This window comes from Dendropsophus ebraccatus, chromosome 9 (genome assembly GCF_027789765.1).
Source record: "Dendropsophus ebraccatus isolate aDenEbr1 chromosome 9, aDenEbr1.pat, whole genome shotgun sequence".
NCBI classification, from domain to species: Eukaryota; Metazoa; Chordata; class Amphibia; order Anura; family Hylidae; genus Dendropsophus; species Dendropsophus ebraccatus.
In genome coordinates this window covers 106,207,512-106,220,396 of record NC_091462.1, presented here as the reverse complement: position 1 = coordinate 106,220,396, position 12,885 = coordinate 106,207,512, and the positions used below count along the sequence as shown (strand labels likewise).

Below are 12,885 nucleotides of genomic sequence, written 5' to 3'. Positions count from 1 at the left end.
TGGATGCAGTCTATCGTATATATATTTTCAATGGACTACCTAGGGCGGCATCCAACTTCTCGAGCAACCAGGAATCAAATTAAACATTGAAGACTGTCGGCAGGAAAAGCCCCCTGCTCCACCTAGTCTGCCCTACTAGTAACTTCTTTCCTCTTATCTTAGGATAAACATAGGTTTATCCCAGGCAGGTTTACATTCAGTTATTGTAGATTTATCTACCGCATCTGCTGGAAGCTTAGAGTTTAAGGGGAATGTCCAGGATTAGAAAAACATGTCCACTTTCTTACAAAAAAACAGCGCCACTATTTGTGTGGGGTACTGCAGTTCTGTTCTATTAAAGTAAATAAAGCTGAGTTGTAATACCACACACCACCTGGGGACAGGTGTGGTGCTGTTTCTGAACTAAGCTGGGAAACTTCTAATGCCTGGTCTCACCTGTGGAGTTACTGCAGGGAAACTGGACCCCTATTCCACTTCATATAGATTATAGTGTTTCTGCTGAGCACTGGGGGCTCCAGTAGCAGGTGACCCTGTGATGCTTATATTCTGGGGTCTCCTTTAACAAAATGGAATTGTCCAAAGCAGAGGACCCCTTTAGTTCATCCAATAATTTAACATATTGTGGCACATACTGAATCGTTATCCAGATTTCCAGGACACTTGAAGTCATATTAATAGATAACTAAGAAATCTGGGTGATGTGCCTTCTGGATGTTATATCATAAAATAGATTTATATAATTTAATTGGGATTTTTTAGGCATAGACATTAAGGAGGAGGACACATTGCCCCCAAACCATGACTCATGCCCCCCACATCTTGTATCTTCCATGCTGTTCATATTAAAGTAGCCCCTGATCGGAGCCATACGTTGCAGAGCGCTCCCATTTACCATTACATCAGACCCCTGTAATACACCACAGTGCGGTTAGATCACCTTATCCCAATCAGTCGGAGCAGGGGAAATAGCCACAAGCGGGGTCCGACTGGCGGAAATTAGTGGCTTGGTGTTTCCATCGTAGGATCTGCTCTCCCCCCGGCCTTTAGCCGTGCACATGCCTCTAATCACTGGTTATAAATTACTGCAATCTTATTTTACGTGGAGTCTGACCAGGTCAGCAGACAGGCTAATGAGAGAGACATAAATCTGAGATGTAGTGTGAGGCCAACGTAGCCGAGCTCTGCATCAGGGGCCGGGGTGAGACACATTAAGGCTCGTCCAATCTCCCCCAAAGTTCTGCCATGCACCACGCAGAGCCGGATTAAGGAGCTCCGAGCGCAGGATCATTATGGGCTTATTTTATAGATGTATTTTATTTTGTAGGGGTCTTTACTATGGACGGGATTAACAGATGCAAGCAAACTTTTTTTTTTTTTTTTTTCCCATCCAACCTGATCATAAAATTTAAATTAGTAATTTATGGATGGACCCAAAATTAGGGGGTTCATTAACCCTATAGATCAGTGGTCTCCATCTGCTGCAAAACTATGAAACTAAAATTCTGGGATATATCTTCTTAGAGTGTCCTGCACTGTTCTGTTATATATATCGTTATATCGTATAAATAAATAAATAAACTAGGTGTTACGATCGTCAAAAGGGTGTGACCTTGCACTCAGATACTGACTTTGCTATTTGGACTGTGTCATGCTGCTTTTGCACGGAACGGTTATCTTCCGAATTCGCACAATAACGACCAAATTCGAACGATAATCGTACGTGTAAACGCTGCAAACGATCAAGCGACGAGCGATAAATCGTTCATTTTGATCTTTCAACATGTTCTCAAATAGTCGTTGATCTTTCGCAAAAAATTTGCGGACCGTCCCATGTAAACAGTCGTTCACCGATTTACCCTATGTGTGAGATGGGCTTAAGCGATCGCAAAACGAATTTACCGTACGATATATCGTACCGTCTAAACGCTGATCGTTATAAAAAACACATCTTTACTTCGACATTGTTAATCTTGGGAAACTTGGGAAGACTTGGGAAAACACATGCTTGCCAACTTCTCCGAGCCCGAACGTTCGGCATTTGCAGTCCTAGGGAGTCCTGGAAAAAATGCATATGGATACAGCCTATGGCCATATCCATGTTCACCAGGGAGCCCTAGAACGGCATCCAACTTCTCCAGCTGCCGGGAATCAAATGCAAACGTTTTTGTTTAGAGAAGTTGCCAAACCAAGAAAGCTTCAAGTCCACTTAACACTAATAACAACTTATCCTTATACTAAGAAGTTGTCCCATCACAGGATAGGGAATAAACTCCTGACTGCTGGGGTCCTAGGACGGGGACCTCCACAATTTAAAGAGATGTGTTCATCGTAATGAAGCAGAGGTTAATTTCTCTGAAGCCACTTTAGTCATTCCCTAATCTGCCATCCTTAGCAGTCCCATAGACAATAAATGGAGCTGCAAGGTGGCAGTCATACTGCCAATCCATACCGGGAATCTCATTCTTAATATCGCGGGGAGTGGAAATCTGACCACTAGGATCCTACATTTACCCATTATCCTTTAAATAAAGGTTACCTTTAAGCCCTTTAAAGGAATTTGACCGTGTACATGTTTCCAGATACTGACTCAGTTTTCATCTTCATTAAAGACATTACTGCAAACTTTCCAAAAATACCAGCGCCAGCCACCAAGCATTTATGTATCCTAATTCCATTAGCGCTCATCAGGTTTATTTTCCCCCCATGTAACCAGGGTAAATGGTAACCTGTACTAGGCGCGGCATCCAATTTTACATAAGTGTTCCTTTAACACGACACAACGTGATAAACACGTATACTCCACGTACAGACGGTTTATATTGTAGTAAGCATGGAGAACCTCCATCCACGAGATGCTGCCAGGCCCTGGTTGTGGAGTGGAGCTTGTCTGGAATAGTTTAAGGGGAACATGGGGGGGGAGATGTTTCTGCTACAACTAGGGAAATCTCCAACCTCACTTACTTTGAGCTAATTGCTTCCTTCAGGCGGACTGCTTCACTGCACTAATGGGTTTTAATAAAAACATCCAATTGGACCAGTAAACCCCTCATTAAGCTGTTCTGAGAGCATGAATTTAAGAGAGGGGAGGGCATGGGGTCACCGAGAATATGTAAGTCACCCATTCTGGTGAGTGGTAGAGACTTGATTGAAAACACTGGGAAGCAAGTGTCTATGTTCAGGATATTTAGCAATTAAAGCTGGCTGTAGCCATTAAACGGCTGTTCTGCCCACAGCTATCGGCCCCAACGTTGGGCTGGTGGAGAGAGAGATGAGCGTCTTCCAGACACAAAATACCATTTTTCCCTGGGAAACATTAGGAAGGAAAAAAAAAGTCCAATTTTTGTTTCAACTCCCATTAAAATCACCTGACCATCCTCCACAGAGGACTACAAGAGGTGCCTACTTTATAGCGAGCAATGTATACAAACATGGCACTGACCGAATAAAAGATTGACCCAAAGATGACCATTAGAAGAGAACCAACACCAATCAGTTCACATATGGTGCCGATATGACCGAGACTGCCTCCAAAGTCATGGTAAAGAAAAAACAAACAAATAGATATATGTAAATCCAACCTAAATTTTTAACTTTGGAGAGAAGAATCAAATGCCGATCAGGGCAAAGAATATAATGTTTGCCTAGATAAAGGAATGAACACCAGAAAGTAGGCCCTGATCATCTATTATTGGGCTTCAAGCCCAAGAACAAACCATGGTCACGGATGACAAAATCCAACCCAACATTTTATCCAGCTTTAAACATGGAGACATTTTACTGTGAAAACTGGAGACACAACAGAATCCAATGCCTGCTGATCACTTACAATCCTAAAGTGCAACAAAGATTGCCCAGATAGAAGATGGCCACCACAAAGTAGACATTGATGATCCATCATTAGTCTTCAGGCTTAAGAAGAGAAAATGGTCACAGGTTATTAAAAAGAAAAAAAAACAGACTCAATATTCTATTTAGATTAAAGATTCACTTCAAAAAGTAGAAAACTCCTTTAAATGATCACATGAAGAACCATGTTGTGGACTTCTAGGTAGCATGAAGGTTCGAGTACAGGACCAACCATCTTTGTGATCTCATCAGTAGTACTGGCGTAAAATAAGACCATATATTTCTAACACTTTATAAATATACAAAATCACCAACATGGAACTTTTTCTTCTTCTGTTTTTGATGATGGAGACCCTTTGTTTGGCTCATGGCGTATACATGAGACAGAAAAAAAGCAGATATTCAAATTGGTTTGAGAAAAGAACTAAATAAGATTTCAAAAGCCTGTCTTCCTGCGGAGAACAGGAAGGTCTTTTTTTTCTCTAAAGCATTGTTCTTTGAAGTCTTCATCAACCATTTTTCAGACCTCAGAGAGACAGAAGAATCCGTCCCCAAGATAAAGCGAAGGCATCGTGAGAGGACTTGTTGTTCCAAGTAAATCATAACGCAAATTATATTGTGGTTTTCCTGTGTTTTGCCCAAGCCAAGATGGATTTACATCTTATTCATCTCGATCTTGAGGAACATCTTATCCAAGGACAAGAAAAACAGGGGTCCCACTGGTTATAAAGAACGCGGAGATGAAGGAAAGGGTGTCCTTGTAGGCTCCAGGGCGACAAGTCACTATGCATTGTTTAGGAACAGGAAATGGAAAGCAGGTGAAGGAAGACGCGGCTCTGAAGGCTGAAGATGTGCTCGGCCAAAGAAGAGGAAAGAGAGATTGCTGTAGTGTACACATTGCATGTCCCTCAGCTGAATCAGCCATCTTCTCAATCAAAACAGTGTCAATGATAAGGACATAGGGGTGGATAAAAATTAGTGTTGAAAATGACTGCTATATAGCCTATGATTTTTACAAGATGCTTTACACATGACCCAAGGGAAGAAGATGGAGAAATATTCTTAATTTTTTGTTGGACATCTACCACAGATGGGAAGGCTCTGGTTGGATCTCTACGGTCTGTGTCATGAGGCCCAAGCCTCATTTTGGTCTGTTTAGTGGGGGTCCAGCAGAAAAAAGTTTTAGAAACCTTGCTCTAGGGGGGCTGCAACTTTAACATCGTCAATATTAAATTGGTGGGGATACAATTCCAGGCAACCCCAATGGATCAGCTGACTGACAAGGCTCTGGTGCTCATCTGTTGACCCAGTACATGCTTTTAGTAGTGATTACTCGATCCTGGAGCTTAGGGCAACTCAAGTCTTATGCAATTGAATAGGACTGCGCTGTTTTCGTCATGGTCCTTTGTTTTTTTTTGTTTCCAAAGCAGGTGGGAACCTAGAATTAGGCACCTTTTACACAGGCCATCTAGCTGCAGATAATGAGTGCTAATGTCCGTGATCGCCGCTTGTTTGCTGAGCCTTCACAAGGCACAATCAATCGCGCAGGTGGCAGGAACGTTTGTAGGATCATTTGTGCAGCCCTTTAAACTCATCCTTGTCCTCTGGTTTACAAAGGGTGGCGTGTGGCCAATAACCATGATTTTATTGGCCGTACAAAAGGTGCAACCAAAAAAAAAACAACACAAGCATCTTCTCCCTTGATGGCTGATTGTTGAAGATTTTAAAGGGCCCAATTTTATCTTATTCTCCCTAACAACAGCCTTTAAAGGGGTAGTGCGGCGGTAAACAATTATTCACAGAATAACACACATTACAAAGTTATACAACTTTGTAATGTATGTTATGTCTGTGAATGGCCCCCTTCCCCGTGTCCCACCACCCCCACCCATGTACCCGGAAGTGTGGTGCGCTATACATACCTGTCATGTGCCGACTCGTCTCCGATCTTCAGTCTGCGATGTCGTCTTCGGACGGCCTGGCCGAATCCCTCCAAGCGTCCTGAGTGCCGGCCGCCCTTTGCCGCGTCATCGGCAGCTCAGCCGCGATTTGCAGAGCATAACTGTGCTCATCCAATCGCGGCTGAGCAGCCGATGACGCGGCCGCGTCATCAGCTGCTCAGCTGCGATTGGCTGAGCCAAACTGTGCTCAGCCAATTGTGGCTGAGCATCTGATGACGCTGAAGAGGGCACTCAGGACGCTCGGAGGGATTCGGCCAGGCCGTCCGAAGACGACATCGCAGACTGAAGATCGGAGACGAGTCGGCACGTGACAGGTATGTATAGAGCACCACACTTCCGGGTACACGGGTGGGGGTGGTGGGACACGGGGAAGGGGGCCATTCACAGACATAACATACATTACAAAGTTGTATAACTTTGTAATGTGTGTTATTCTGTGAATAATTGTTTACCGCCGCACTACCCCTTTAAGCGTTACGGTCATTTCCAGTGACTTTTGAAATTTCCTTAGGCATTTCTAAAGTTACTGATTGCACCAGGTCTCACTCCTGAGACCTGCAGCAATCCCACGATAGAGCTGGGAGGAGTGCACAGCAGAGCGCTTCACTCTCCAGCTGTCAATCAAATCCAAATTTTTCACTCCTTTAGAATTTATTGACAGAACCATTTGGATCTCCCTGCTGGCCAAATGTGGAGAGCACCACTGTTCACTCATGCTGTATCCTGGGATCAGGAGCGAGACCCTATTTCAGGAGGTTTCTGGAGCGAGACCCAATGCAATCACTATGTTTTGACATGTTTGAGGACACATCAAAAATTACTGGAAATTACAGCAAAAATGGATAACTACATAAGGTTAAAAGGGTACAAGTTGTGATCTGGGATGAAATCTATACCAAATCCGAAGACAGACCACATCCCATGGCTTCTGCAACCCTGTTCAAAGACAATGACATTGTATGAGACTTATTTCTGCAGATCCTGCTTGGAAAAGCCGAGATTTGCTTATTGCATTTGATTAGTCCTGGAATATGCCAGGATAGGACTTCAATGTGTTATTAGTAGGGGTCTAAGTCACAAGACCCTCATGGATAATCACTGTAACAGACATGGCTGTATACATATGAGTGCTGCTGTGTCGGGTACCAAAAAGAAGAGCCCTAGTCTACAAAATCTGGGGAGCCACATTAACATCCACAACAGTTGCCCCTCGGCCTTCTCCGCCACAGAGAGAACAATGAAGTATCTAATTTCCAATGTTTATAGGGGACAATGAATTCAAGGATGTCCCTCATCCCCTCCGGGTCCAGCAGACGCCTCATCCTCGGCTGGAGGAGACGACAGTTCCACATTTCGGTCTCTGATTATCAAGGCGCCTCGAAAACTTCTGCTTCTTCTTTATAGAATTACTGAAAGCCGGCAAGTTTTGGGATGAGAGAAAAAAGCACCTACATGTTGCAAGTCTGTGAATATCTTGTTGTTTTGAATCTGCTTACTGCAATAAAAATAAAACGCCATTATGCAATTCTGAAGGCATTATAAAAAAAAAAAGAAAAATTTCATTTCACCCAATCCTGACCCAAATGGCAAATCTGCTGGCACATTCTCCAACGTTCCAAGGTATTAAAGGAGAAGTCTGGCCTCTTCTTACTTTTAATAGGCAGCAGGGGTAAGAGTAACAATGAAGCATCGCTTACCTCTTCTCCCCCCCCCCCATGTGAAGATGTCACGACTCGGGGGGAAATGCCCGTTGCGGCTGATGGATAGCCTGCTCACCCAATCAGTGACTGGAGTGTCACTGACTGGCCAGTCCATCAACTGGGTCGTGACGGCTGCAGTGCCGGAGATCCCATTGCCCAACAAGTGTCACGGAGCGGTAATACGGCCCTTAAGAGGGACAGATGAGTTAATACCCTTTGTTATTTCCCTCCTGGCTCTTTTTACCCCTAACACCCCCACCACCACCACCCTCAATCTTGCAATCGGGGAGCACACCTCATGCAATGAGATGGGGAGAGAAGCATTCAGCCAATCAATTCCTCCCTCTCATTCTAGTGGTTGGTAACATTCTGAATATCCAGATTCCAACCAATCAAAACTTTTGACATGTCCAAAAAATCTTGATGTCAATGGTCACCTTAGTTAATAGTGGTCCATGGTCCTTAGTGCCAGACCTGGGTATAAATTCTTCCATCCAGATCTTTACTTACATATATGGTCTACGGCCCTAATGTAGAGAAGACGTCACCAGGTCCATGCCAATTCTTGGCTAGTACAAAGAGACAATATAGACCAACGTTCACACTTCTAGAGGGTCTCACTTACCAAAGGAGTACCTGAAAAAGAGAAGAACGGAGAGCCGGACATTAGAGGAATGTCATATACTGTCACATATAATATCTGAAGTTACATAGGCCGAAATGGGGTATGGTGTGGGAGCTATGAATAGTCTGCTGTGGTTACGCTGGATGAAAAAGAGCTGGACGTAATGTTCTTTGATCTGGTACAACCAACCATGGTGAAAATGTCGGATAGCTGGGCATTTCCAAAAATGGCTTTAAGAAGAATAAGGGTCCCATAAGACAAAGCGATTTTTAGTGATTAACGACTAATGATAAACGATTGCAAACATGATTGTTTATTGTTCACCATATAACACAAAACCATAGTCATTAGTTACGATGGTTACTACGATTGTGTCCTCCATCTGATCGAAGCAAAAGAAGGAACGATGAGTAATTACAATGAACGATTAACGATGATTTTGGGGTCAGATCTAAATCAAAGATCAACGACACAAAAACAATTTTTTGATCGCTGTCTGCAATTACCCAAGACGATTATCGTTTAAATTTGAACGATATAACGATTTTTTGCAAAATAATCATCCCGTGTAATAGGGCCCTAACGGTGGCTATATTTGTCATCTCCTTCCCCAGCTGAAGGAAGACTCTTGTAGATACTGAAAGGGGTTTAGAGATTAGAAAGACATGGCAGCTTTCTACCACATATGGCCCCACTATCGTCCATGGGTTGGATCAGGTATTCAGAAGAATGGTGATAAGCTGTAATACCAGACCTAACCCGCGGACGTATATATAGCAGCCGTGTCTTACTGATACTATACAGCTGTCATACAATAGATGGAATCTCATCATTTTCAGCATTCTTTGCCGATGCATCACTAATAATTGAAGAGCAATGAGACAGATGTCAGCGTTTAGGGAGAGGGAGGGGGGCGCTATTAATTATGAGCGCACCCTGCAAGGTCCCACTTCACAGGACACTCCATGAACCATATCTCTCCATCCTCAAGAAACTGCAATTCAGCTCTCCAGGCCAGACTCTTATTAGAGGAAGCCCCGGAGACGGGGGGACGGCAGGAGCGGTGGGCACAGGATGCTGCAGAGATGCTCTGCTGTTTATAATGAAATGAATCTTTGAAATCCAATCCCCTCCCGAGTGTAAGAGCCCAGACCGGTCCAGACTGCGCCTCAGCTTACAATGATTATTTTGGTCTGTTCTTTAAATAAGCAAAAGGGAAAAAGACAAAAAAAAAGTTTTCTCTTTCCACAGGGAGGACTAAATGTAGGACAGTGATTGAGAGGGAAATCAGTCCCGACGGTTCAATAACCAAGTGCAGAGCAACAGCCTGGGATGATATGTGCCTGTATATATATGTGTGTGTGTGTGTGTGCTTGTATGTATATGTGTCTGCATGTATGTATATGTGTCTGCATGTATGTATATGTGTATAGCGAGATTAATCACTGTATAATCCACAGGCCTGAAACTTCTAATATACTCTATCATCCATCCATCTATCCATCTATCTATCTTCCATCTCTCCCCCATCTCTCTCTCTCTCCCCCATCTCTCTCTCCCTCTCTCCCCCATCTCTCTCTCTCTCTCCCCCATCTCTCTCTCCCTCTCTCCCCCATCTCTCTCTCTCTCCCCCATCTCTCTCTCTCACTCCCCCATCTCTCTCTCTCACTCCCCCATCTCTCTCTCTCACTCCCCCATCTCTCTCTCTCTCTCCCCCATCTCTCTCTCTCTCTCCCCCATCTCTCTCTCTCTCTCCCCCATATCTCTCGCTCATCTCTCTCTCCCCCCATCTCTCTCTCCCTCTCTCCCCCCCCATATCTCTCTCTCCCCCCATATCTCTCTCTCCCCCCATATCTCTCCCCCCCCCATATCTCTCTCCCCCCCCATATCTCTCTCTCCCCCATCTCTCTCTCCCTCTCTCCCCCATATCTCTCTCCCCCCCATATCTCTCTCTCTCCCCCATATCTCTCTCTCCCCCCATATCTCTCTCTCCCCCCATATCTCTCTCCCCCCCCATATCTCTCTCTCCCCCATCTCTCTCCCCCCCCATATCTCTCTCTCCCCCCATATCTCTCTCTCCCCCATATCTCTCTTCCCCCCCCCATATCTCTCTCTCCCCCATATCTCCCTCTCCCCCCATATCTCTCTTCCCCCCCCCATATCTCTCTCTCCCCCATATCTCTCTCTCTCCCCCATATCTCTCTCTCTCCCCCATATCTCTCTCTCTCCCCCATATCTCTCTCTCTCCCCCATATCTCTCTCTCTCTCCCCCATCTCTCTCTCTCTCCCCCCCATCTCTATCTATCATTCATCCATCTATTATCTAGTAAACTCTACAGGATTGGGGTTAATAGTGGAGATGTATGATAATTGCTTAGCTAGTGCTATGTGCAGGAGAAAGACTGACGGACTGTGTACATGTGGGGAGAACACTGTCTGGAAGGTAAGCCAATGCAACCTTCTGACCACTCATACAGTTCTTGGCAACTATTCCTTGTGTAACTTGTTTTCATCACCATCAGTTCACTGCTTAGTCCAGGGCTGCTTTTGTGATGAAACGCCTTCCTTGTTGTAATCCGGTCTCTCCTCAGTTTACTGCTTAGGCCAGAGCTGTTTTTTTACTCCCTTCCTTAGCTTTTTTTATGGAGTAACCCAATCCTTACTGTAACGCTGTTAACATTTTCCTTTCTGTTCACTTTGCCAACCCAGTGCATCAATAACCCCCTAATCCCCCCACATACTACTTAAAATACTGTATTGTCTCCCCACACCAAGATGCCAACTTGTTCAGTCCAGTGCACTTCCATTAGCACTATGTCCCTGCATAGCAGAGAGAAGGAGGCATTGTGAACAGGTGTCAGAGAAGTAAGGGAAACGAAACGCCTGTCTGTGTGTGTGTGTGTATAATACCGTGCACTACTGTGTGTGTGTGTGTGTGTATATATATATGTATATATATATATATATATATATATATATATATATATATATATATATTACCGTGTGTGTGTGTGTGTGTATTTCTGAAATGGCAAGATTGCTAGGGAGGGGACTCTTGCTCAAGATCAGCAGTGAGTCTACAATCCCCTCGCTATCAATTTGAGGGTACCGAAAACTCATTTGCATTTTGCCCCAGCCTTTAGCCATATTTGCAATAGTAAATCTGGACCAATGAATGTAAGCTTTCACACTCCAGCCTGACACGGAGCGGTGTAAGGGCCCTATTACACGGGACTATAACGACCATCGTTATGTGTAATATGGTGAACGATTTTAGGGTAACGATAAACAATCTCGCTTGCGATCGTTTATCGTTAAAAAAATCGCTCCTTGTAATAGGACCCTTACAACTGGCTTATGTTCTATGTAAAACTACCATCTTCAGCATGATTGGTGCAGTCAGCCACCTCTCAGCTCTGCTACATCCATACATATGGTAGCTAAATAGGACAGTCTCCTCTTATAAACATTCTTGCTGCACGCCATGTTTGTTTTTTTCTCTCTCTCTCTCTAATGTGTATTTTGCACCATTTAAAGGGGTAGTTCAGCAAAAAAAAAAATAAAAATAAAAATAAAATCAACTGGTGGCAGAAAGTGCCAGAGATTTGTAATTTACTTCTATAAAAAAAACATTTGTCTTCTAGTACGTATCAGCTTCTGTATGTCCTGCAGGAAGGGGTGTATGCTCTCCAGTCTGACACAGTGCTCTCTGCTGCCACCTCTGTCCATGTCAGGAACTGTCCAGAGCAGGAGAGGTTTTCTATGGGGATTTGCTGCTGCTCTTGAAAATTCCCTTATTGGACAGAAGCGGTAGCAGGTGTAGGGAAAAAAGAGAAAATCTATGACATTTCGTAGATCCGTGCTCCTGCGTCGGCGCTGTAGCTTTAATAACACCCGATCCTGGTGAGCGAGGCGGCCGTGGAGATGTGACCATTTACTGTAATGTAATGATATGCTGCTGTTACAGTAGAGCCTGAGAGAAGCTTAATACGAGAGAAATCCCTCCCCGCACTGAGCGCGCCCCAGACTTGTCTGTGAACTTTGCACCTAACGGCCGTATCAGACAGCGCTCCGGTTCCAAAATTCAATCACGGGTTCTCGCAGGGCCGAAATGTGTGTGGTGCGAGCAGCGTCAATCTCACACAGCTGTTTCCCGTTGCTGCCAAGGCTGGGCAGACCCAACGTGGTTTTAGAGGGGGAAGGAAGCGAACACAGAATGGTAGTAAATGAAACTTGTCTGGTTTCTGGATTCACTTTATTGTGGTCGAGGAATTCTGAGATCTGGGACACTCGTTTCTGCAATTACAAGAGTCGGGATTAACCCCTGAACATCCAGCGTGGGATAAACTCACTTGGAGAGACAGCAGGGAAGGATCAGGAATATGCAGGGTGGCATCTAATGACCGGCTGTCCCATCTCGGGCCATAGCTGATGTCTGATACCACTGGCAGAGGTCGTAGGTAGCCAATAAATGGATGTCAATGTCGGGCAAGGATGGCCCACGGCTCTGTCCAATACAGGAACTTTTAAGGAGAGCCCCCTCTAAAGAAAGCAGCCCCTTATTAGTAATGATGAATCTGTGACTGCAATATAGATCAGCCAGCTAATGGTACCCCCAAATGGCTATCTCCCTGGTCATGTTACAAGACATGGATATGGACTTAAAGGGATATCCCCAACCTTAGGATAGGGTATAAAAAGCTGATCACAGGAGGTATGACAGGGGTCTATGTTCATTGCTGGAACAATTGCA

At 44.5% G+C, this 12,885-nt stretch overlaps 1 protein-coding gene across 1 annotated transcript in view; it reads right to left on the bottom strand.

The window, feature by feature from the left end:
- LMF1 (lipase maturation factor 1) overlaps nt 1–12,885 on the bottom strand; it is a 192,355-nt gene that overhangs the window by 162,302 nt on the left and 17,168 nt on the right. The window contains exon 3 of the mRNA XM_069982140.1: nt 8,133–8,143. Coding sequence (XP_069838241.1) covers nt 8,133–8,143 — 11 coding nt within the window. The remainder of the gene's footprint in view (nt 1–8,132; nt 8,144–12,885) is intronic.